A 25,204-nucleotide genomic window follows, 5' to 3' on the forward strand; every position below is an offset into this window, starting at 1 on the left:
CGATGGAGCGGGGGATTACTGTATACTAACATTTTGGTTATTAGCCAATATGAGAGCTAGCACCAAGGCTATAACAAACACTGGTCTACAGAGAACGTGATTCTTGGAAAATGATGTATTTGCAAAGACTAAACACAATCTTTCATTTTTTTCTGTTCCAGGATAATCTGGAAGTTCTAAAGTAGGATGTCCTCCTGACCTGCTGCACATGCCCTACCTCTTACAAGATTAGGTAGTTGTTCCATGGGGGCTGATGGCACTGACCAGAAGATAAGGATGTTGAACATACAGAACGCAGCTTGGGGCAGCCGACAGGATTGGTACCAAGACAGTCTAGTGAATGGACAGCCCAGTACAGGTACTTCTATGTAAACAGGTCGATGCTTGTTAATATGTTTTAATTAATTGAGATATTTTTGTACATTATTAAAACATTTTTTTAAAGAAGGTGCAGCTATTACATATTATCTTATAATTAAATGTAATGTGCTGTAAAGTCATTTAATGTTTTTTTACATAACCGTTAGAGTGATCAGCTTGATGTCTTTTATTGTTTTATACATCTTAATTCTGTGCATAGTGTGCAGTTATAAAAATACTTTACATTGGGGAAGCCATATTTTTATTGCATATGCAGGCAGTAAGGAACTTTTGTTGTTGGTGGCAGCAGCTCCAATTTTTGTTGCTCCAGTCTTTTTTAACCACTTAAGCCCCGGAAGATTTTACCCCCTTCCTGACCAGGGCCTATTTTGCGATTCGGCACTGCGTGACTTTAACGGACAATTGAGCAGTCGTGTGACACTGTACCTAAACGAATTTGACGTCCTTTTTTTCCCACAAACAGAGCTTTCTTTTGGTGGTATTTGATCACCTGTGTGATTTTTTGATCATGCGCTATAAACAAAAAAAGAGCGGCAATTTTGCAAATATAACAATACTTTTCACATTTTTTTATATGAAATCCCCCCCCCCCCCCAAAAAATGTAAAAATCAACATTTTTTAACATTTTGGGCCAATTTTTTTTTTACCATATGTTTGGTAAAAAAAATTGCAAAAAGCGTATTTTGATTGGTTTGTGCAAAAGTTATTGGGTTTACTAACAAAGGGAGAGATTTTTGTCATTTTTGTTGTTTTTTTTAACGCGTAATGGCGGCGATCTGCGATTTTTTTGCGGGACTGCGACATTGCGGCGGACAGATCGGACCCTTGACTGACATTTTTTACACTTTTGGGGTTTACCAGTGACATTACTACAGTAATCAGTGCTATACTCAACATGCAGACGCAACAGAGCCTGACTTTCTATGCACCTACTACTACCAGAGAATGGGTCTACTATACCCAATCTCTAAGGCAATTTGCTCTTTTTACCAGGGAATGAACCTAAAAATTATATTACTATCTGGGAATGGGTACTTTATGCCCCTGACTATCATGAAAAAGACCATAAATTCTCCTTATATATACTCATTCTTAGTGGATAGCCACTTTATACTCCATACCAGGGGTCTCCAAACTTTCTAAACAAAGGGCTAACTGTTCTTCAGACTATGAGTGGACTGGACTGTGGCCAGTGTGAGTAAATAATGCCCTGGCATCAATTAGAGTAAACAATGACCCATCAATGGTATTAGTGGAAGGAATAGTGCCCCATTGTTGGTATCAGGGGAAGGAATAGTGCCACAACATTGGTATCATTGGGAGAAATAATGCACCATTGTTGGTGTCATTGGGAGGAATAGTGTCTCATTGTTGGTGTCAATGGGAAGCTTGTGCCCCATTGTATGTGTCAGTGGAAGGAATAGTGTCTCATTGTTGGTGTCAGTGGGAAGCTTGTGCCCAATTGTATGTGTCAGTGGAATGAATAGTCATAGTGTCTCGTTGTTGGTGTATGTGGGAGGAGAAGTGTCTCATTTTTGGTGTCAGTGGGAAGCTGGTGCTTCATTGTTGGTGTCAGTGAGAGGAATAGTGCTCCATTGTTGGTGTCAATGGGAGGAATTTCTCCCCACTGTTGGTGTCAGTGGGGGGAATTAAATCTTGTATCAGTGGGTTAAATAGTGCCCCAAGGGCCTTTATAAAGGCAAGTAAAGAGCCACGGTTTGGAGACCACTGCTACTATTAACCATTGGAAAAATAGCCAAATAGGTGCTACAGATATTAAGTCTGACCTATCCCGTGTGTTCACCTAATGGCCACATCCAAAAGATGGCCACATTAACCTATGCAAATGGAAAGCCTTCAAGTTTAATAAAAAACACTGTATCAATTATACCAAAGGATACGTTTCAGTCTTGTGACCAATCACACTGTGTATTTCTATCTGTGCTGAGTCAGTCGAGGTTTTCAGTCTGTGGCCATACTCTGTTATTGAGATCTGTGTCTCGGTTCTTACCACTGCTACGCTGATCTGTGGTTGGGGCAGGAAGCAGCCTGTGTGCTCAGCTGTCTGCAGACCTGCACATGCCTTGCTTTTGCACATTGCCTGAACCCTTCTTTCTATCTAAGAACATTGTATCTATGCAATGAAAAACATTTTTTTTTTGCTTTAGTTTTTTTTTCACCTTCAAATATAGAGTTTCAGCTAGGTAAAACACTTGCACATTTGTTTACACGATCTGCAAAAACAGGTCAGACGAAACTTGTGGTATCACATAACACATTTCAGAATATAGTCACAACTTTTTTTATTCTGTATTCTTCTATATTTTATTTTTTTTATTTTCTATTTTGACATGTAATACAGTACTGTATATATTGGTTTGTGTCACTAGGGATACCTGTAGTACTTGTAGTCTCATGTACATGGGCTTCATAATGTTCCTCACACTTGGTGTGTGCCCCCTGCAGCACCCAGCTGGAAACCGGATGCTGAGCTATGAACCATAGGCAGCTACTTTTAGCTTTCGCTTTGCTTTTCATAGCAAAAAGTCAAAATGAAGTTGGCATGCAGTGTTCAAACTGTGCTTCATGTTGCATACTAATGCCACCCACTCAGATGCAACTTGTCATTTGCTACCATCACCTGCTACCCAGATGCAGCGTGTCACTTGCTACCTTTACCTGCTACTCAGATGCAGCGTGTCATTTGCTACTATCACCTGTCACCAGATGCAGCGTGTCACTTGCCACCGTCACCTGCCACCCAGATGCACCTTGTCACTTGCCCCTGTCACCTGCCTCCCAGATGCAGCGTGTCTCTTGCCACTATTATCTGTCACCAGATGCAGCTTTTTACTTGCCACTGCCACCCAGATGCAGGGTGTTACTTGCCACCGTCACCTACCACCCAGATGCAGCGTGTTACTTGCTACTATTACCTGTCACCAGGTGCAGCGTTTTGCTTGCCACTGCCATCCAGATGCAGCGTGTCACTTGCCACCGTCACCTGCCACCCAGATGCAGCGTGTCACATGCCACCATCCCCTGCACTTAGATGCAGCATTTCACTTGCTACTATCACCTGTCACCCAGATGCAGCGAGTCACTTGCCACCGTCACCTGTCATCCAGATGCAGGGTGTCACTTGCTACTATCACCTTTCACCATATGCAGAGTGTTATTTGCCACTGTCATCCGGATGCAGCATGTCACTTGCCACCATCCCCTGCAACCAGATGCAGCATTTCACTTGCTACTATCACCTGTCACCCAGATGCAGTGTGTCACTTGCTGCTATCACCTTTCACCAGATGCAGAATGTTATTTGCCACTGTCATCCAGACGCAGCATGTCACTTGCCACCATCCCCTGCACCCAGATGCAGAATTTCCCTTGCTACTATCAGCTGTCACCCAGATGCAGCTTGTCACTTGCTACTATCACCTGTCACCTAGATGCAACTTGTCACTTGCAACTATCACCTGTCACCCAAATGCAGCGTGTCATTTGCTACTATCACCTGTCACCAGATACAGTGTGCCACTTGCCATGGTCACCTGCCACCTAGATGCAGCATGTCACTTACCACCGTCACCTGTCACCCAGATTCAGTGCGTCACTTGCCCCTGTCACCTGTAACCCAGATGCAGCATATCATTTGCTACTATCACCTGCCACCCAGATGCAGCGTGTCACTTGCCACTGTCACCTGCCACCCAAATGCAGCGTGTCACTGCCACCGTCACCTGCCAACTATCACCTGTCACCAGATGCAGTGTATCACTTGCCGCTGTCAACTGCTAACCCAGATACAGTGTGCCACTTGCCATGGTCACCTGTCACCCAGATGCAGCATGTCCCTTGCCACCATCACCTGTCACCCAGATGCAGCGTGTCACTTTCCACTTTCACCTGCCACCCAAATGCAGCGTGTCACTGCCACCGTCACCTGCCACCTATCACCTGTCACCATATGCAGTGTATCACTTGCCACTGTCACCTGCCACACAGATGCAGCGTATCACTTGCCACAGTCACCTGCCACCCAGATGCAGCATGTCACTTGCCACCATCACCTGTCACCCAGATGCAGCGTGTCACTTGCTACTATCACCTGTCACTAGATGCAGCATGTCACTTGCCAGCATCACCTGTCACCCAGATGCTGTGTGTCACTTGCCGCTGTCACTCGCCATCCAGATGCAGTGTGTCACTTGTCACCGTCACTTGCCACTCAGATGCAGCGTGTCACTTGCCACCCAGATGCAGCGTGTCACTTGCCACTGTCATCTGCCGACCAGATATAGCGTGTCACTTGCTACTATCACCTGTCACTCAGATGCAGCGTGTCACTTGCTACTATCACCTGTCACCAGATGCAGCATGCCACTTGCCACTGTCACCTGTCACCCAGATGCAGCTTGTCACTTGTCACCGTCACCTGCCACCCAGATGCAGTGCGTCACTTGCCACTCCAATGTAGCGTGTTACTTGCTACTATCACCTGTCACCAGATGCAATGTATCACTTGCCACCGTCACCTGCCACCCAGATGCAGCGTGTCACTTGCCACAGTCACCTGCCACCCAGATGCAGTGTGTCACTTGTCACCCAGATGCAGCTTGTCACTTGCCACCATCACCTGTCACCCAGATGCAGCATTTCACTTGCTACTATCACCTGCCACTAGATGCAGCGTGTCACTTGCTGCTGTCACTCGCCATCCAGATGCAGTGTGTCACTTGTCACCGTCACCTGCCAACCAGATGCAGTGTGGGGGAGACTCTAGGTCATCAACCGGATTTATCCCATATTTTCCTGTAGGACCGCGAGATATAAGAGATAAAATCCCAAAAAGAAGGGTGATGACCAAATCCCCCCTTCCAAATAGAGGATGTCCAGGATGATGAGCAGAGCCCAGGGTAGCAAGCGTTAGTAATACAAAAAAGGGGTTCAAAAACCAATAGGAAAAACACAGGCTCCAATTGTCAGGTGGAGAGGAGATGTCCTCTCTCCGTGGAGGCTCCAAGTAAGTGGCCTCTTTCTGAGTGAGCCTGTGTTTTGCCTATTGGTTTTTGAACCCTTTTATGTATTACTAACGTTTGCTACCCTGGGCTCTGCTCATTGCGGTCCTACAGGAAGATATGGAATAAATCCGGTTGATGATGACCTAGAGTCCTTCTGGAGACACTTGCTTTCTGGCTAAGCATATCTACATGGCTTTCTTGGAGGAAGGAGTTTATTTGGATTTTCTCCCCCTGCAAGTTGGGAACAGTCCCTGACGAAGAATAGAACTACAAGTTCAGATCACATTTTGAAATGCGTTGGATCTTCCCTCTACTTGGGGTTCATTGCACTATGATATGTGTTGTAATTACTGCTAATGTTAGGAGCTCTTTTGCTCCATCATCTTTTAACATTTGTTTTTTTGTGAATTTGTTTAATAAAACATTTTGATGGATTTTATACTATCTTTCATTTTCATTTTGCCTACAAAATCCCACCTAGAGGAGAAACATTTCTATAATTTTTGCATCCTATTTCTCTTTTCTCTGTCTCAAAGGTTAAACATCAGAGGTCTGTGTAGACCCCTCATACTTCACCAAAGCCCCCCAACGGGGCTCCAAAAAACTGTAAAAAATAATAAAAAATATAACTGTAAAAAAATGTATAAAATTGTAAAAAAAAAGAGTAAAAAATAAAATGACAAAAATCTAAAAAAACTACTGACACTAATGTGGGAACTACCAGGGTCGCAAAGGTCGCACTTGCTACCGGGTCTTGCATTCCAGTACCATCTTGGGGCCCGCTGCAGAACATATTAAAGGGTCCCACTGGGGGACTGTAATAAAGGGCCCTGCGACAGGATTAAATGGCACTGAGATTAGTAAGAAGGGCCTGGGGGTCCCTTCATGGTTTCTTGCACCGGGGCCCTAAAGATTATAGTTACATCTCTGTTTGTAAAGCAGTGAAAGTGACTTTCACCAAAAATCTGCTGTTGGTGAATCCATGTAATTACAGCGGAGTTCCGGCCTCAAAAACCACTTTGGGCCATCCGCTTGCTCTAGGTCACCTGAAAAAGAAATGGATAGTCACAATTTTTTTTTGTTTACTTACCTTGTTATTGAAGAAAATATACTCACCTTTCTTCCAATTCCTCCCTCTGCGGCCGCGACCCGCGCCATCTCTTCCTGCTTGCATTGACTCCTGGGAGCTGAACGTCATTGCTCCCAGGAATCAATGCGCCTGCATCGGTCCCACTTGTCACTTCCGATACAGGGGCGTTATTCCCTGCTGAACAGCTTCTGGGCATGCCCAGAAGCTGTGCAGGGACGCCGTGCCTGCCCCGGAAGTGACGAGCGGGGCCGGTGCAGGGCATTCTGGGACTGAAGAGGACACGGAAGAGGACGCTCCGCCTTCAGCTGCCCACACCTGAGATGTCAGCGCTGGACAAGACATTTTCAAGGTAAGTATTTCTTCTAAAAGGTAAGTGCAACTGGGACAGTTCAGAGGCTATCCATTATGAAATGCACTAGCCCTGACTGTCCCAGGGGTATTTTTATCTAAAAAACTTTTCCGAGACCAGAACTCCGCTTTAAAAACATATGCATGAGGAAGATTCCCTTACAGTGAAGGTTTGGTGGCTTTCAGAGTCATTGCTTCCTAAATGTAGCTCTAAAACTGAATGGCTAAGTCTTTTCTCAAATTTACCCACAAACCTTTCTCTCTCTCCAGAACATGTTCCATCAATATTTTTTTATTTTTATCTATACCTCCTGTAGTGAGCAACAGGTTTTATTACTTCTTGTCACATTGGGTTTAATACAGCCATGAACCCCAGGTCATTATCCAAGAGCCCTTTTCCTACACAAAGTTTGTGGGCAGGCTTTTGGGATTCAATGCAGCGGTATTGTTTTTCTTAGAAAGCCAGCAATGTATGCATGTGGAGCGGCAAAAAGAGGGGTGGTGGGGGATAGTTGGAGTTCTGTAGTCCAGCAGACAGGGCTGAGAATGCTTGTTAGTTTTTCAACAAGGCTGTGGCATTGTGCTGTCAACCGAAAAAGAAAGTACGGAGCCCACTGAATTTCTGGCAGATCAAAAGACGTTTTTCTGTGCCTTGAGAGAAATATTGTGAAATGTGCATGTTTTTGAAGATGTAATTTTTGTTCAACTTTTTGCCCTCGCATATGTAGCACCCTCCTAGGTAGGTGCTAGGAAAACGCATTAAGTGGCTCTTTCTGCTTATCAGGAGAGCCTGGTCTGTTAGTTTTGCCTGTCACGTGTTTCCAGGTGTGACTTATTGGGTCTAAGGGAGTATCCCCACTGTATCCAATGAGGGAGCTTGTTGGGACAGTGGAGGAAACATAAGCAGTAGCACACCGGGGTTTATGGCTGTCTCAGTGGGTGGGCATTCTCACAATGCATCCTGGGATTGGCCATAAATTCTGAGGGAGCATGTGACAGGGCGTCTTTTGGCGAGAACAAAGTCCCAGGAGGAGGTGGACGGCTGTCTCTCCTCATGCAAGTGTGAGGAAGGTGGTTCAGGCGGTCTGCTTATTCAACCAGGTTTTGTGAGTACCAAGGGGTCTGCCTAAGGGTCTGCCTAGGAGAGGAGACCACTCCAGAGAAGTCAGGGGATCAAGGAGCCAGCTCACACAGGAAGCTTAACAGTAAAGGGAGTGCCCTGTAATTGACCCTGAAGATCAGGAACAAAGGGGGTGCCAGGAAGGACCCTGAAGTTGTTCTGCAGTACAGTTTACCTCAGGATACAGTTTACCTCAGAGAGCTCATTTAGTTCTACTTCACAGCCAAGGGAAAAGTGAAGCAGCGGCCTAGCTGTGACTAGCATTATTCAGCGTTACTCATGTCGTCCCAGCCAATTGTGCATAGTTCTATTAAGTTGGAGTATCCCACTCATTCCCTTCTCCTATCCAAGTTCTAAATAAAAACAAAAAAACCAAAGATACTGGGCTGTTTCCTGACCGAAAATCACTCCGAAAATGTTGAACTGTCTTATTGTTGCTAATGGTAACCCAGGGGAACCCACATTTAGTAGCTCCCAAGGGAGTAGAGCTACTCATACAATTATCCTCCCTTCACAACACTTAACCTCTAGAACAGTTAACCACTGAGAGTAACACTAATCTATCCCTAAACTATGTCCCCATATCTGTTTTGTCATAAACTAAACTTGTCCTGCAATGGGAACCTCTTTTTGTGTTGAACAGCTGGCAAGATCCTGGAGTAAGAATAAGCTGTTTTGCTGTTAAGGAAGTCTGTAATCTATAGATCTTAACCACTTGCCGACCGCCGCAAGTACTTATACTGCGGCGGTCAGCCCCTCACAGGCAAAGTGACGTAGGGGTACGTCAGTAGCCTGTGAGGCTCTGGGGAGCGAGCGAGCGGGCACCGCCGGATGCACGCTCCCGCTCGGTCACAGACCCCCCCCCCGCGCGTGTGCCTGGCGGACCCGATGTCCACCGGTCACTCGTGATCGTCCGTTAGAGCGGGAGAAAGGCAGGCGGCTAATGTAAACAAGCTGCCTGTCATTCTCCCCTGTGTAAGAATAGTGATCATACCGTTCTACTATGTAGGATCGTTGATCACTGTTCCTACACCTCAAGCCACAGCCAATCACAGTAAGAATCACGCCCCTAGGGACACACTTAACCCCTCCCTCTCCAAAAAAGTTAACCCCTTCACTGCCAGTGTCATTTTACAGTAACAGTGCATATGTATAGCACTGATTACTGTAGTAATGTCACTGGTAACCCCAAAAGTGTCAAAAATGTCAGTCAAGGGTCCCATTTTTTTTACCAAAAATATGTAGCAGAAAACAAATTGGCCTAAAATGTTAAAAAATTTAGATTTTTACATTTTTTTGGGGGGGAATTTCATATAAAAAAATGTGAAAAATATTGTTATTTTTGCAAAATTGACGCTCTATTTTTGTTTATAGCGCATGATCAAAAAATCGCACAGGTGATCAAATACCACCAAAAGAAAGCTCTGTTTGTGGGGGAAAAAAAAGGATGTCAAATTCATTTAAGTACAGCGTTGCACGACCGCGCAATTGTCCATTAAAGTCACGCAGTGCCGAATCGCAAAATAGGCCCTGGTCAGGAAGGGGGTAAAATCTTCCAGGGCTTAAGTGGTTAATGGAGGAGCAAATTTGGGGATTGCACCAGGCAGTCCCTGAGCTTCGCTAAAGCACTCTGGGCTGTCCTCTATCTTGGATTTTGTGTGCAGAAGCACAGGTTGTACATGAAATGCATCTTCTTCCTGAGTGGAAACAACTGACCAATCCAATTAGGAAATCGGTTATAGTGGCAAACATAAACAATATCTTATCCTTATTGACAACTACCATACACACACAAATGTTTCACACAAATTATCAGACATGTATGTATGAAAAACTGCATGATATACATCCCTGGGGCCCAACCTTTGGTTTGAGGGCCACATATGATCCCTTGCTACTTGTTATATGACCCTTGAATCCTAGAAGTCATCTATAGGAGCACTTATTTATAAAAGGACTGCAATGGCAGTGATCTGTAGCAGTCTCATGTTCCTATCTCTGTTTCCTGCACCATGTTTCCAATCTCCAACCATCTTCATTTATTATGTTCACAGTCAGTCTTCTGTAGCATTACGTATACGAACATCATTTGCAGTCTTTTGGTGATGTGAGGGGCTGCAGTTGAGTTCCATTTATTTCGAAAGTTATCAACCACTGATATAGACGAGTGCTCTTGTAACTGTTTCTAAAACACTAGACCTGCCTAATGTTTATATTTTAGCAGTGGTAGAGAGTGGTGCATCACGATGGTCTGATCATGTCTGGATGTCCAACCATCCTTTATTGTATATGTACAATGCAAAAAAAGATAACTTTCTCTGATAACTAATACCTTAGTTATCAAAAGGATTTGAATGATGAACTATCAGTGATAGAACGCAATTAATAAAATTCAGACCAGTATTGGGAAATGACAGAATGGAAAAGGAAAAACATAATCTACTCTCAGAAAAGTAAGCCCTTCTTTCAGCTCAATAATGTACAGTATAATAACCCTTATGTATCAATCCGGGGAATTCCATTAACCATCAATAACAATTTTCTGGTAGAAGTTCTTTTTATAAGTACATGCACCTAATTCGGGGAAGCATTTGCACCAATTTTGGTAACATTACTGTCACTGTGAGAAATTCAGGTAGTTCTTACTGCCGCCACTTTAAGAACCTGTTGCAATGGTTGCGACAGAATCCTAAAGAATTACCCCCAGTTTGCAGATTAGGACACTCGTGGTAAGTAAGACTGGGTATATAGAATGAGGATGTCTTTGCTGGGAAGCTTTTATGATTGAGACAGCTCCCCATACAGGGCTGTATCCTCGGCCCCATGCAGCTGTTGGCCATTAGACTCACTGGCTACAAGCTAAATATAAACAGAGGGGCTAGGGATACTGGTGATGGCATTACCCAAATATGGCAGTGCCCATATATTGGGAAACGACAAGCTCACAGGGGAGGTGGACCCAATGGGGAACAAGTCCTCAGTCATGCACCTGATAAAGAATTGGAAGTCTAACTCTCCATTAGGTCCACCTTGCTTTTGACTTACAGTGGACAGCAGTGGGAGGATTCAAATTGGACTAAATAACAGCTATGGATTCACCCACTGCCATGTGCTGTAAATCAAAAGGAAGGCGACCCTGATGGGATTCCAGTCTCCCAGTTCCTTATCAGGATCCGCCCACCAATTTACAAAACTCCTTGGCCTGTCTGTGTAGCGGGTGCAGTGGCCGGCAGAGGTGCATTGAGGGAGTCCAGTATGCACAATCCAAGCTAAGTACCAGTACCTGCCAGTTTCAGACAATACATGAATCTGGTGCAAGCACCAAAAACTTAAATGCTGGGAATACAGCAACTAGTTGTTGTAGTCCATATTATGTTTGTGGAAGTGCTTTTACAGTACATAAAAAATAATTAAAGGTGATTTTATCGGATGTTCGGCCAACCAGATTTTCGTTTGTTCCATGAAGACTATTTCAGACAGGACCAGCACCTGCTAATGTGCGAGTTGTGGTGGAAGAGGGGATTAACCTGGCAAGGGAATTCCATCGAATGTGTCTTAGGCCTTCTGCTGTCCATAGCAACCAGCCAGTTTGTTTCATTCACTTTCCTACACTAAAAGAGAAAACAGGATTTGATTGGTTGCTTTAAAAAAACGAGGCCCGGCGTATGAAATGCTATATTGACTTTGTAAGTGAAGCAGCTCCACCCATGCGTGAATAGTTAAAATCTCATCCAGGTCAGTAAGAGGGTCACGCAGTGCTGTGTGGTCAGCAGGGATGACTGTTGATTGACTGGTTTTAACACCAGACGTGACTGCAGCTTGTAGCGTTCCATGTTGGCGAGTGACTTACGCCCAAAGAACTTTGTATTCATCATGACACAAGCGTTGGAGGCACTGAATGCCCCGCAGCCTCTGATAACTATAGCAACATGTACAGCTTCCAGCAGCTATCACTGCCACTGGGTTTGTGTTAAAAAAAAAACACGTCTGCTCCCAGCACGCTTTAGCCATAGGGGCTCGTCGCTTGGGGTTATGACAACCTGTTCTGTGCATGTAGCACAGCTTGTAGCATCCTGTTGGTGTCTGTTGCTGAGCCCAAGGGCTTGAAGCGTGCACTTCATCCCACAGAGAGGTGATTATGAATACAGATACTATGGTTATCGGCTAAACTCTGTCCCCCTGTTCTTTAGAATATGTCTGTTTTACAAAACATTCACATTATTTGACCTTTTGATGGTCTCTGAAGACAGTTTCTGAAGATTTAATGGTACCCGTGGACTAATTATAATAACCTGATGCATTCAACTGACAGGATTGTTTTAGTAAATAAAGGACACTTGACCCAGGTCTGCAATTTGTGTAAATTTTTGGACATTTCCGTTAAAAAAGTAGGTTTCTGCATAGCAGTAAATGGCTATATAGTAAAACAAGGGTTACGTTACTACTCGGCCCTCCAGCTTCATGTGTTACTGGTCCATCTCCAACCTGCTTACTGGGCGTTCTCCCTGTTCTTACATAGTTACATATTAGTTGAGGTTGAATAAAGACAATAGTCCATCCTGTTCAACCTGTGTCAGTGTAAAGCATTTGCCATACCCCTGAATGTTTTCATCCTTAAGATGTATGTCAAAGAGCCTTTTAAAGTAGCCATACTCCCAGCAGTTACTACCATTTGTGGCAGAGAATTCCACAGTCTTGTAGCCCTTACTGTAAAGAACCCCCTGCGTACCCAGAGGTTAAAACGCTTCTCCTCTAATCGCATTGTATGGCCTCGTGTCCTCATGCATTCCGTGCAACTGAATAGTTTTTTCTATGCTCAGATCACCATTGAGGTATTTGTAAATTGCTATCATGTCCCCTCTCAGGCGTCTCTTCTCCAGGGAGAATAAATCAAGCCCTTCTAAACGCTCTTCATAATTAAGGTCCTCTAATCCCCTAATAAGTTTTGTTGCCCTTCTCTGTACTCTCTCTAGCTCCAACACATCCCTTCTGAGGACTGGTGACCAGAACTGGACAGAATACTCCAGATGTGGTCGGACCAGTGATTTATAAAGTGGAAGGATTATAGTTTTGTCTCTGGAATACATCCCCTTCCTTATGCATGCTAAAAGTCTGCCAGCTTTGGCAGCTACAGCTTGACATTGCATACTATTGCTAAGTCTATCTTCTACTAAGACCCCCAGATCTTTCTCCATTTTTGATACCCCCAGAGGTTCCTAGCTAGCGTGTATTTTGCTTTTACGTTATTAGTCCCTAAGTGCAATACCTTGCACTTATCCACATTAAACCTCATTTTCCATGTAGTTGCCCACTCTGTTATTTTGTTCAGGTCATTCTGCAAGATTTCTGCCTCCCGATGTGAAGTTATTGCCCTGCTCAATTTTGTGTCATCTGCAAAAACTGAGATCGAGCTACTGAATTTGTCCTCAATACTATTTATGAATAAATTGAACAAAATTGGACCCAGAACTAAGCCTTGGGGGACCCCACTTACCACTCCAGACCAGTCCGAGTATGCATTATTTACTACCACCCTTTGGACATGCCCCTTTAACCAGTTCCATATCCAAGAGCAAACCTTGTGGTCAATGCCTGTGGACCTTAACTTATAAACCAACCGTTTGTGGGGAACTGTATCAAACGCCTTAGCGAAATCCAGATACACCACATCCAAAGGTCTCCCACTGTCTACCTCACAGCTAACCTCCTCGTAGAATGTAAACAGATTTGTTTGACACGAATGCCCCTTTGTAAACCTGTGCTGATTACTGCTGATGATATTATTGATTTTATCAAACTCTTGGATATAGTCCCTTATCATCCCCTCCAGAAGTTTACATACTATTGACGTCAGGCTGACTGGCCTATAATTTCCCGGGACATGCCTCTGCCCTTTTTGAATATTGGTATCACGTTAGCTTTCCTCCAGTCACCTGGTACAGTTCCTGTCATAATACTGTCAGCAAAGATCAGGAACAGTGGTCTAGATATAACCTTACTGAGTTCTTTAGGTACTCTCAGATGTACACCATCCGGGCCTGGTGATTTGTGTTAATTTTATCCAGCCTTTCCCTGATTTCACCCTCTGTTAGCCATAGCGGCAAGTCCTGTGAAGTACTGCTAACCATACAGTCATGGTCAGTGTACCCCTCCTTTTCCTGTGTAAAGACTGAGGAGAAGAAAGCATTAAGCACAGTTGCCTTTTCCGTGTCCTCTGTAACCATCCTCCCATCATCGTTAATTACGTGTGCAACATGCTCTGACCTCGTTTTTTTGCTGTTGATATATTTAAAGAATTTCTTAGGGTTCTTTTTGCTATCCTCCGCTATTTGTCTCTCGAAGTTGATTTTAGCCATTTTGATTTTGTATTTACATTTCTTATTAAATTCCTTGTATTGCTTGAAAGCCAATAATGTCCTCTCCGATTTCTTGAAAGCCATTATTTTTTCTCTAATAAGTTTCTTTACATTACGGCTAAGCCAGCCAGGTTTGGCTTTGGCTCTTTTAAATTTATTTATTAGGCATGCATTGCGAGATGCATTTGTTTAATATATTCCTAAAGCAATCCCATTTTTCCTCCGTGGTCAGTGATCCTAGAGTTTTGCCCCAGTTCATTTCATCTATCATCGAGCACAGTTTGGGAAAGTTTGCCCTTCTGAAGTTTAGGGTTCTTATGTTGCTCTCATGCCTTGCTATGTTGTGATTTACGCTAAATATGATCGACCTGTGATCGCTAGAATCCAAGTTATCCCGCTTCATCCAGTCTCTAATACCAGAGATGTTTTATTATGCTGGACGCATAGCTAGACGCATCTAATGCCCTTATATTAAAAGCCCTTCAGCAGCATATAGAGCCTAGACACTGCAGACAGTGTTCCAGTGGACATATTGCAGTACACAGTGAAGAAAATTCATTTTATTCAAACAGCTCCTATCTCCATTTTTAATCAGGAAATGCTGTGTTCTGTTAAGAAGACTGTTCACCCTAGCAAGATAATAGTCTTCTATCCAGCCAGCAAGTGAATCTTTAGGTTGCTTTTATGTGGATTTCCCATTACCATCTCCTGTTAAAAAAAAAAAAAAAAACTATTGTCTACAGAGAACAGCAGCTTAAGCTGACATTCACACACTATGGAATGACTCATAATTTTTTATCCCTTATTAGGAAGCTTTGTCCAAAGTTTCCATTAGACATGCTGTTTCTTTAGATAACCCACAGTGCTCTTGAAATCCTTTGTTATGTATTAAATAATGTTTACAAATTTCATTCACATACTGAATAAAAAATAAATAAAAAAATGATAGTTTAAAAACGTAAAAATACAAAAGACTTAATAAAATGGAACCAAACCATTTTAGTTTATTAGTAGCAGATATTTGGCCACAGACATAAGGATCTTACATTCTGTTAAGGTTAATTTTTTCACAAAATACACATGCAGTAGTGCCAGGTTACATTGAAATGATGCTTCCAGACACAGGAAAGGATGTTCATTTTGTGTACAGTTATTTAATTATCTTTAGGAGAAAAACTGGACGTGTAAAAAGATTGTAAGTCTGACATGAGCCAAATGTAGGTTTTCTAAAGGAAAACAAACATCTGCAGCTCTATAGATCGAACTTCCTGGAAACATCTATGAAAGATCTTTCAGATTATTTTTGTCTCCACTGATTTCTATAATGGTTGTTTATTTAGACCTTCATCTATTTTCTATGGGTAGCCACAAGGAATATCATTGGTATGTGTGGAGGAAAAGGGCCTATACACGTATAATGTTCTCTAATCAGAAAGCAAGATTAGATGCCTGTTCTCTTGCGTCTCTAGTTAACTGCAATTGCTTTGTACAATAAACAGTTGTTTTTACCAATACCCGACAAAGATATGATTTTTCCTTGGTTTGTCAAATTTTTGTTGAATGTTCTAAAAGTCTTCACTGTTCGCCAGTGTCTACAGTTCATTGTACTCAGCTATTTGCAGTTAGCTGACACTGGGTGATCTGTTAATGAACAAGTCTATTACCACCAGATCTGTAGCACATGATATATAGGAGAAGCATAAAGCTGCCAGTAAACACTAGAGAGCAGATGGACTTAAAGCCATGATCCAAATCATTTCAGGCATGATCCAAATACTTTCAGGCAGCAATGTCCTTAAAAACTAGACTTTGGGTTAGCCAAGCTTTCCTATTTAGCCTGTGCTCAAGAAAGAGGTGAGGCTCCTATATATACATTCTGGTATTGGTTTTTATAGAGAAACACAGCAGCTATCAGACAAATATGTAAGCCTCAAAACGCTGAGAATTAGTTTACATTTGCAAAGTATGTATATTGTTGCCTACAGGGCTTTTTTCTCAGAGAATAGGTGCAGGAACTCCCCCTTCTAAGTTACTTTGTGTCTCCGCCCCCTACCCACCTCCGAGCACTAACCCTTGGTTCCACCCCTTCCAACCTCTGAGCACTGAACCTTGGTTCCACCCCTTCCAACCTCTGAGCACTAACCCTTGGTTCCACCCCTTCCAACCTCGGAGCACGGATCCTTGGTTCCACCCCTTCCAACCTCCGAGCACTAACCCTTGGTTCCACCCCTTCCAACCTCTGAGCACTGAACCTTGGTTCCACCCCTTCCAACCTCTGAGCACTAACCCTTGGTTCCACCCCTTCCAACCTCGGAGCACGGATCCTTGGTTCCACCCCTTCCAACCTCCTAGCACTAACCCTTGGTTCCACCCCTTCCAACCTCTGAGCACTAACCCTTGGTTCCACCCCTTCCAACCTCTGAGCACTAACCCTTGGTTCCACCCCTTCCAACCTCTGAGCACTGAACCTTGGTTCCACCCCTTCCAACCTCTGAGCACTAACCCTTGGTTCCACCCCTTCCAACCTCGGAGCACGGATCCTTGGTTCCACCCCTTCCAACCTCCTAGCACTAACCCTTGGTTCCACCCCTTCCAACCTCTGAGCACTAACCCTTGGTTCCACCCCTTCCAACCTCTGAGCACTAACCCTTGGTTCCACCCCTTCCAACCTCGGAGCACTAACCCTTGGTTCCACCCCTTCCAACCTCGGAGCACTAACCCTTGGTTCCACCCCTTCCAACCTCTGAGCACTAACCCTTGGTTCCACCCCTTCCAACCTCGGAGCACAAACCCTTGGTTCCACCCCTTCCAACCTCTGAGCACTAACCCTTGGTTCCACCCCTTCCAACCTCCGAGCACTAACCCTTGGTTCCACCCCTTCCAACCTCTGAGCACTAACCCTTGGTTCCACCCCTTCCAACCTCCGAGCACTAACCCTTGGTTCCACCCCTTCCAACCTCCGAGCACTAACCCTTGGTTCCACCCCTTTTAGAGAATATAGAACCAAGTATAATTTTGTATTGGAATGTATAGGATTAGGTTATGATAACAAGAAAAGCAATAAAATAGATCCCCCACAGCCAGCAGCAATAGAACCCCAGCAGCAGCAAAAGATCTCCCAGCAGCCAACATCAAGAGACTCTCTAGCAGCCAGCAACAGTGGACCCCTCCCTAAGCAGTAGATCCCTTCTAGCAACAATTAACCCTCAGTATCAAAAGATCCTCCACCAGCAACAATAGATTGCCATGCAAAAATAGATCCCCTCCAGCAACAATGGATCTCCCAGCAGCCAGCATCAGTAGACCCTCCAGCACCCATTGGAGGTGCCGGAACTGCGTTCCCCTGCGTTCCCGCTGAAAAAAAGCCCTGGTTGCCTAGGAATTCATGTTCAATCCACCCTGAGATGCTGGCTGAACCCCAGTTGTCCTTGGCTGTCAGCCTAAAATAGAAGAAGGTGGTGCACACAGATGTATAATTTTTTTTTAAGAAACATTGGAATGCTCTAAAGGCTGTGACATCCAATGTATTCTTACAGCCAACACATTTTAGGGGATTGAATCTCCCTTCTTCAGGGCTTGTATCTATTTACCAATTGCAAATAGAGTGGAATAGAAGCAAAATATTTTATGTGTGCTGCTTTCCACTCAAGATGCTCCTCATCACAAACAGTGCCTCTAGAAATTGGGCAGCCCTAGACACATATAGCCCTAATTAAAGGAGAAGTACAGCCAAAGCTCATTTGGCTGTACTTCTGTGGATCACATTTTCACACCTGAGCATTGTATTCCTTGAAACTTGTTGCTTAAAGTTCAAAAAGTTCATGAGTTTCTTTGAGGCAAAGTTACACATTTTTCTTTCCTATTGACATTGATGGGAGCACCTTAAAAACACCTGAAAAGTCACGTAAAGTGCGTTTTTGTGCAATTTTATACACCTCTTAAAGAGAAACAAATATCACTGAGTAGGATCCAAGTCAGAAAAGGGCTTTATAGGGCATATTTCTACAGGTCCCCATGAGTTTACAGGCTCTAACACTCTATTTGGTATATTACGTGTAGCGCACACCTCCTATTGGGGTCCCGCTGTTACCCAGGTTCTGAGCAAGCAGCCAAGCATGGGGTATTTTTGGCCAGGTGCATCAAGTCTCACTCAGTCCTCAGAAAGTAATCAGACAGATAGTGTCCCTTTTTTTGGGTCTTTGTTTTGAGGAACTGGGTTGGGGATTGGGAAAAGCTTTCGGATGCCCAGAACTTAACAACTTGAATGAGGACACTATCTTGAAATGGTTAACCGAAGAAAGCAGAGTTGTCTGCACAAAAAGTAACAATAACTCAGGCTTACCTTTATCTAGGTGGCAGCTTACTTCATCGTAGAAGGTTAATAGATTGGTTTGGCAAGAACGATTTTTCATGAATCCATGCTGATTATTACTAATAATACCATTTTCATTACTAGTCTTGTATGTGGTCCCTTAACATCCCCTCCAAAATCTTGCAGACTACTAATGTTAGGCTGACCGGCCTATACTTACCCGGGATATATCTCAGCCCTTTTTTAAATATTGGTACCACGTTGGCTTTTTTCCAATCAGCTGGCACCATCATAGTAATTTAGTAAAAAAAACAGCATCATTTGTGCAGCAGTTATCTATGTCACATTGATTTTCATTTACCTAAAGTTCTGTAGTGTATGTGTGAGGTGCTAGTAGACCTTGTCAGTGGTGGGTAGGTTTCTTGACTCGTTGCTGCCAAACCAGCTGCTGACAAGGCCTGTGCTTGTAATCACTGTGGAGGAAATACTATTAAAGGTCCAGTTAATTTATAGTCTATTCAAATTGTTTTCAATCAATGCCTGATAAAGAGATATTTTTGGATCTCCCAAAATGTGTTGACATCTTTTTGGATTTCCCCCTGACTTTTTTTTTTGGTATAAAGTCGTATCTGGGCCTCTTAGCAGTAGTTTGTTGCTTCAATTTCCATTCTTGTTACATTTACCTGTAGAGAGTCCTCAGAGTGGAGCCCTTTAGGAGTGTGAGAAATGCAGAGGTAATTGAAGATTACTGTTCGTTAATAAAAAAGTCTTGGAAACCCCAGCTGGTTAGAGGACAATGATCTCCTCATAAGTGTATGACATAAAACATAGCCATCGCATTTTGGCGGATTGAGGTTCCCCTTTCTTAACTTCCCTGGCGGTATGATTATGTCTGGAATTTTGTACCAAAAGCGGTACAATTTTTTGCATGGAGATTTGGTGTTATGTATTATAGGCCTACAATTCTTAGTAATTACTGACTTAAACCTGACCAAACAAGACTCTAGTAGACATCCCAGATGTGATAAACTTTGAAACACATAATCACGAATTATAATCTAATAAATAATATAATTTTATTCAATAATGTAGTAAATAAGGAAATTTGTCAAACAAAGAGAATTCAATAAACATCCTGCGTGTGATAAATTTTGAAACAAGGAACTACACAAAGTCCGACGTCACAATCAGGACAATGGAACCTGGTTTCCTTTCAGACTTTCTTTCCATTGCCATCTCTCTTTGAGCAGCAAACTACGCACATCCTGGTAGGTGCTGCCTTTTTTGCGGTTGGCGGGATATATTCTGCAAAGTGACGACCGGTCAGGCGTTCTGGGTTGACAACGTCAACAGCGTGACGTCCAGGTCTATTTACAACTCCTGATGGTGTCTGGTGCTTGACAAAAATCTGCTCAGCCACCTTCCAGACAAACTCAGAATGAGCAAGAGGCTTGTCACTCTTTGCTCTGTGCAGGATATAAGCATTCCAAAGACATTGTTCCAGAAGATGTCTGAATATTTTTTTATAATATTTTTTTTGCTGTTTGCACATAGTCGGATAGAAGGTCATGGCCTGATCGGCTCTGTCGACACCTCCCATTGTTTTGTTATAGTCTATCACGACTTGCGGCTTCAGCACATCTTTCCCACATTTTGTGTGGACCATGGCAGTGGAGGTGTTGTGCACAGTGCTCATGAGACACACATCCTTCTTGTCTCGCCATCGCATTGCCATCATCTTACCCTTCTGCCAGACAAACATTTCTCCGTTTTTTTTGGCAAACAAAGATGGCATGTCTCGTCGGTTAGGCCTAACGGTACCATATGCGTCGGTTTTATTTTGTAGCAAAACCTCATATAGTCCTGGGAACGTATAGAAATTGTCCGTGGTCACACAATATCACTGGTTCAGCAATGGCTCCAGCAGTGTAAGGACGGGTGATGTGGCCATCTCATAGCCGCTGTACCTGGGGTTGAACTTAGTGCCTTTACCGGTGTAAATTACCAAATTCCAGATGTACCCCGTGGATGGCTCGCAAAGCATATAGGATTTGATGCCAAACCGCGCTCTTTTGGATGCAATGTACTGTATCCAGCTTAGGTGTCCCTTGTAGGCCATCAAACTCTCATCCACGCTGACGTCCCTTTCTGGCACGTAGGTCAGCTGGAAATTGGCCACAATAATTTGCCATACCTCCCAGATTTTTTTTAGCTTGGGCACAGGATGCGTGGCCTCATCAAACTCGTCATTGTTTGTGAACTGGAAATACTTCATAATCAGGGAAAAGCGGTATTCAGACATCACAGTGCCAAAAAACGGAGTGGCCAGTAACTTGTTGGTGGTCCAGTACCATTTCTGGAACGGTTTCCCCACCAACCCCTGAAGAAAGATGAGTCCCAGAAACTGCCACATGTCCTTTTTCGTCACCGGTTCCCACTTTCTGCTTCTGGAAAACCGGGCATGCAGCGTAGCGGATTGCTGCTCTTGGTAGCGATTTGTCTCCGTGACAATTTTTTCAATTACCTCCTCAGTGAGGAATAATTGCAGGTATGCCAGAGGGTTGTCACGCTTGACATCTACCTTCATCCCAGGTGATCCAGTAAACCGGAATCTTGGGCGCGCTACCTGGTCCACATCGTAATCAATAGCCCACCAAGTGGCTTGTGGTCAGGTGAGGTCAGGTGCAGGATCATCGCCGTTGTCACTTGCCAGATCCGTGTCAGACGGCAAATCACCCCACTACTCGCTATCGCTCACTTCCGCGAGAACCTCCGGGTCGCTGTGGCTGCCGCTGTCACTCAGCTGGTCCAAAAGCGCTTTAGTAAACTGGCGCTTTTTTGATGCCATAATATATATTTATTTTGGGCACAAATGACAATATAATGTCAGGCAAGGGGCACTGTACTGTGACAAATGTCAGATCTGAGGTAAACTGAGGTGATACAGTGTAATCCTCTCAGATTACATTGTATCACCTCTTTTATTTATTTTTACACTGTTTGAAATTCCCGCCCAGTTCCGCTCCCGTGCGCCGCCTCTTCTCGCAGGGAACGGAACCAGGAAGTCAGACGCCGGACATCGCTGGATCGCCGGGACAAGTTAAGTGCATTACCCGGGGAGCTAAGGGGGCTCCGCTGGCACGCTGCAATACTACCCCGACCGTGACTCGGGGTTACCACTCCTGACTGAAAAAATGAACCCCGAGTCACGCTCGGGATCACCGCCAGGGAGGTTAAAGGCTTGGGTAGCTTTAAATCTTTTGGTCGTGGGCACCGCAGTCAGTGTCCTAATATGATCACACTGTTTAAGAGTGTCTGTTATGCCTACAGTGGCAAAACAGATACTCTGAAACACCACTCCCAAGACTTTCATTTTACGCATGACTGCCCTCGCCTACCTCCACATTTTTGTTAATAAGAAAGTATGGTTTTCCTTTAGATCAAAAGTGAAATGCTGCTTTAAAACATGAAGTATTTTAATCCTGATTGTATTCTGTTTCAGATAGCTGTCAGCAGCTGGATAGCAGTCTAGACTCAGAACAGCAGACTGGGGCAGTGAACGATGACCTGGATGACTCACAAATTCGACTACAGTTGAAGCGTAAACTCCAACGCAACCGCACATCCTTCACTCAGGAACAGATTGAGGCACTAGAAAAAGGTCAGTAAATGGATCTCTGCAGGCCTCCATAAACTGTTTCTGAGCTTACTAGCCTAATTTAAATGTGGTCACCTAAGGGGACATATGCATAGTTAACTATGTTGAGGTAAAATATACATTTAACAGTGTATTATTTATTTTACACTTGACTACGTTCAGTTTAAAGAATAGCAAAATAGAAAGTCAATTTTGAATCACAAAGAAAAAATTGCTTCCTGACCTCCAAAACAGATTAGCTTCCTGAATCAAAATATAGTCATACTATACATGTACAGTATACAATTTTTGGGAAAATTTTAGGCATTTTTCTAAGGCACTCCCGAAGAAACCTGAAGGCACCCTGGTTGAAAAAGCCTGATAAACAGTAGGGATGGGCGAGCGGTTCGGCACCTAGCATGAGTTTGGGCTGAACATTGGCTGTTCGCCCGTTCGAAGAACACCCGGCGTTGTTCGGCCTGCCGAATGACCACAATGCACTGCGCCGCCGCACAGTGCATTGAAAGCCCTGATTGGCTGAAGAAATGAAAGCTTTGCCCAATCAGGTGACAAAGCACTGTTAGAGCCAAGATTGGGGAAAGTAATGATGACTCTAACATGGCTCTTTGTTCTTAGTCCCACCCCACACTATAAAAGTATTCTTTCAATAGCGGCCATTTGTAGTGTGATATGGGCGTGGAGAGAGATAGAACTGAGCTCTGTTCAGTGCTACTAGAGAATAGAGTGCTATAGTGTGCTATTCTGATTCTATTGTCAGTGTAGAATATTAGTTTAGTGTGAATCTAGTGATATTTCAGTCAGTGTGAGTGTAGTGCGACCATTCATTTTTACTTTAGTGTCACTTTAGTGTGAATCTAGTGATAGTTCAGTCAGTGTGAGTGTAGTAAACGTTCATTTTTACTTTAGTGCGAATCTAGTGATAGTTCAGTGAGTGTACTGAGTGACCATTCATTTTTACTTTAGTGTCAGTTTGTTTTGTCAGGGCAGGTTTACTGCATTATAGTTCAGTGCGTTACTGCACGTTTAACGAAGTACATTTCTGTGTGTTAGTGCACGTTTAATGCAGTATTTTTCAGTGCGTTACTGCACGTATAACGCAGTATATTTTTGTGCGTTAGTGAACATTTAATGCAATATATTTTAGTGCGTTACTGCACAGTTAACGCAGTATATTTTAGTGCTTTATGTGCCGTTTTAACGCAGTATATTTCTGTGCATTAGTGCATGCTTATTGCACTAATGTGCTGTTTAGTGTGGTATATTTCTGTGCGTTACTGCACGTTTAACGTCTGAGTAGTGATTACTCAGGTTAAAGTGCACCAAACACCACTTTCCATTGATTAAAGTGCATTCACATACAAATTTCCAAATTTTTATTGCATTTTGTTAATAAGCACCTTCCCATCATGTCTGGGAGGCCAACAAGGAAAGGCAGACATTCCCATGGCACTGTAAGGGGGCCAGCAGCATATGTGTCCACAGGCAAAGGTTGACGTGTTCAGTCCTCAGGCAGGGCATCATTTCCTCTGTTTAGTGATGTTGCCTGCCACAGCATGCAGAGGAGGTAGTGGACTCGCTTACTAAACAATCCCCATCCTCCATCACCCAAGCAGAGACTAGTGCGCAGTCCACTGCAGCTGCCAGAGTGGCTAAATCTGCCTCCTTGTCCACAGATATTCCTGCCATAACCCCAGCATCTTGCATGGAGGAATCAGCTGAGTTATTTGAACACAGCGTCAGACACTTGCTTCTTGATGATGCACAGCCAATACTTTTTTTTTAAAATCAAGACAGAGAAAAATGTATTGAGAAACCGCATGCATAAACAAACAGTGCAAAAAAACAAAAAACAAATAAAAACAGCCACAAGGTAAGGCACATAATGTGTTACAGATCTCAGCCACAGAACCAGTTTACAGCATAAATCAGAGAGCAGCCTGAACCAAAAAATCGTAGCAAAGGAGAACAGTCATGCATCAAAGATCAAAGCAGCTCCCCCAAAACAGACCACCAGAGGCCCACCCTTTCCCCCCTCCATCACCTAAAGCAGCAGACGGTCGAGGACCAGGTCCGTAGGAGCCATCCCCGGAGAACTCAGCCAGACTCCCCAAACTTTCTGGAACTTAGCCAGGGCACCTCTATGCAGGTAAATATACTTTTCTATGCGAAGGGTGGTGCCCAGCTGCTCCAGCCATAGCCGATATGTAGGAGGATCCCGATCAACCCAATGTCGAAGAATAAGCAGCCGAGCCTGAAACAGAGCTCGCGCAGCCGCCTCTCGCAAGTATCTATCATCTATAATGTGATCCAATATACCCAAGAGGCAGTGCTTGGGATCCACAGGGATCGCCAAGCCCAGAACTCTGTTTATAGTGGAAGTCACAGAGGTCCAGTACCGATGCAGTCACAGCCAATACTTGATTCAGATGTTGGTTCTGAGGTTGAGGAAGGTAGGAACATGAGCCTACAGAGTTTGGAGAAGCAAGTCCGTGGGCCAAGCCAAAGTCAGATAACAGGAGAGCCAAACTGGAGCAAGGATGGTCAGATGAAGCCAAGGGTCAAAGCCAGTGAAGAGAGAGCAGACCGGTCAGGAACAAGCCGGGTCAAACTGGAATCCAGGAAGTAGCAAACACTCAGGACACAGGAGGAGCTGAAGACAATCCAGCAATTTGATGGGCTGAGCAGAGTCCTTTTATAGGCCAGTGAATGAGTCTATGGCCTGAGTCCATTGCAGCCATTGGAAGTACTGGTGGAGTTGCCAGTTGTAGCATGGCCATTTCTCTGACAACAGGGCACTTGAGGCAGAGCAACAGGAGGAAGAGGAGGACTTCCTTTCCTCTCAAGGCCCCCTTATGCAGACACCATTCTTCCTAAGCCACAGAACACACGAGAGGAGAGGGAGGAGGAGGATTCT

At 44.0% G+C, this 25,204-nt stretch overlaps 1 protein-coding gene across 1 annotated transcript in view; it reads left to right on the top strand.

Annotated features, from left to right (window-relative positions):
* Window positions 1-243: 243 nt before the first annotated feature.
* LOC309567763 (paired box protein Pax-6-like) overlaps window positions 244-25,204 on the top strand; it is a gene marked incomplete at both ends in the record, with an annotated part of 88,725 nt that continues 63,764 nt past the window's right edge. The window contains 2 exons of the mRNA XM_082273210.1: window positions 244-358; window positions 22,135-22,293. Coding sequence (XP_082129336.1) covers window positions 244-358; window positions 22,135-22,293 — 274 coding nt within the window. The remainder of the gene's footprint in view (window positions 359-22,134; window positions 22,294-25,204) is intronic.

The sequence above is a fragment of the Pelophylax lessonae genome (assembly GCF_965119305.1).
Source record: "Pelophylax lessonae genome assembly, chromosome: 12".
NCBI lineage: Eukaryota > Metazoa > Chordata > Amphibia > Anura > Ranidae > Pelophylax > Pelophylax lessonae.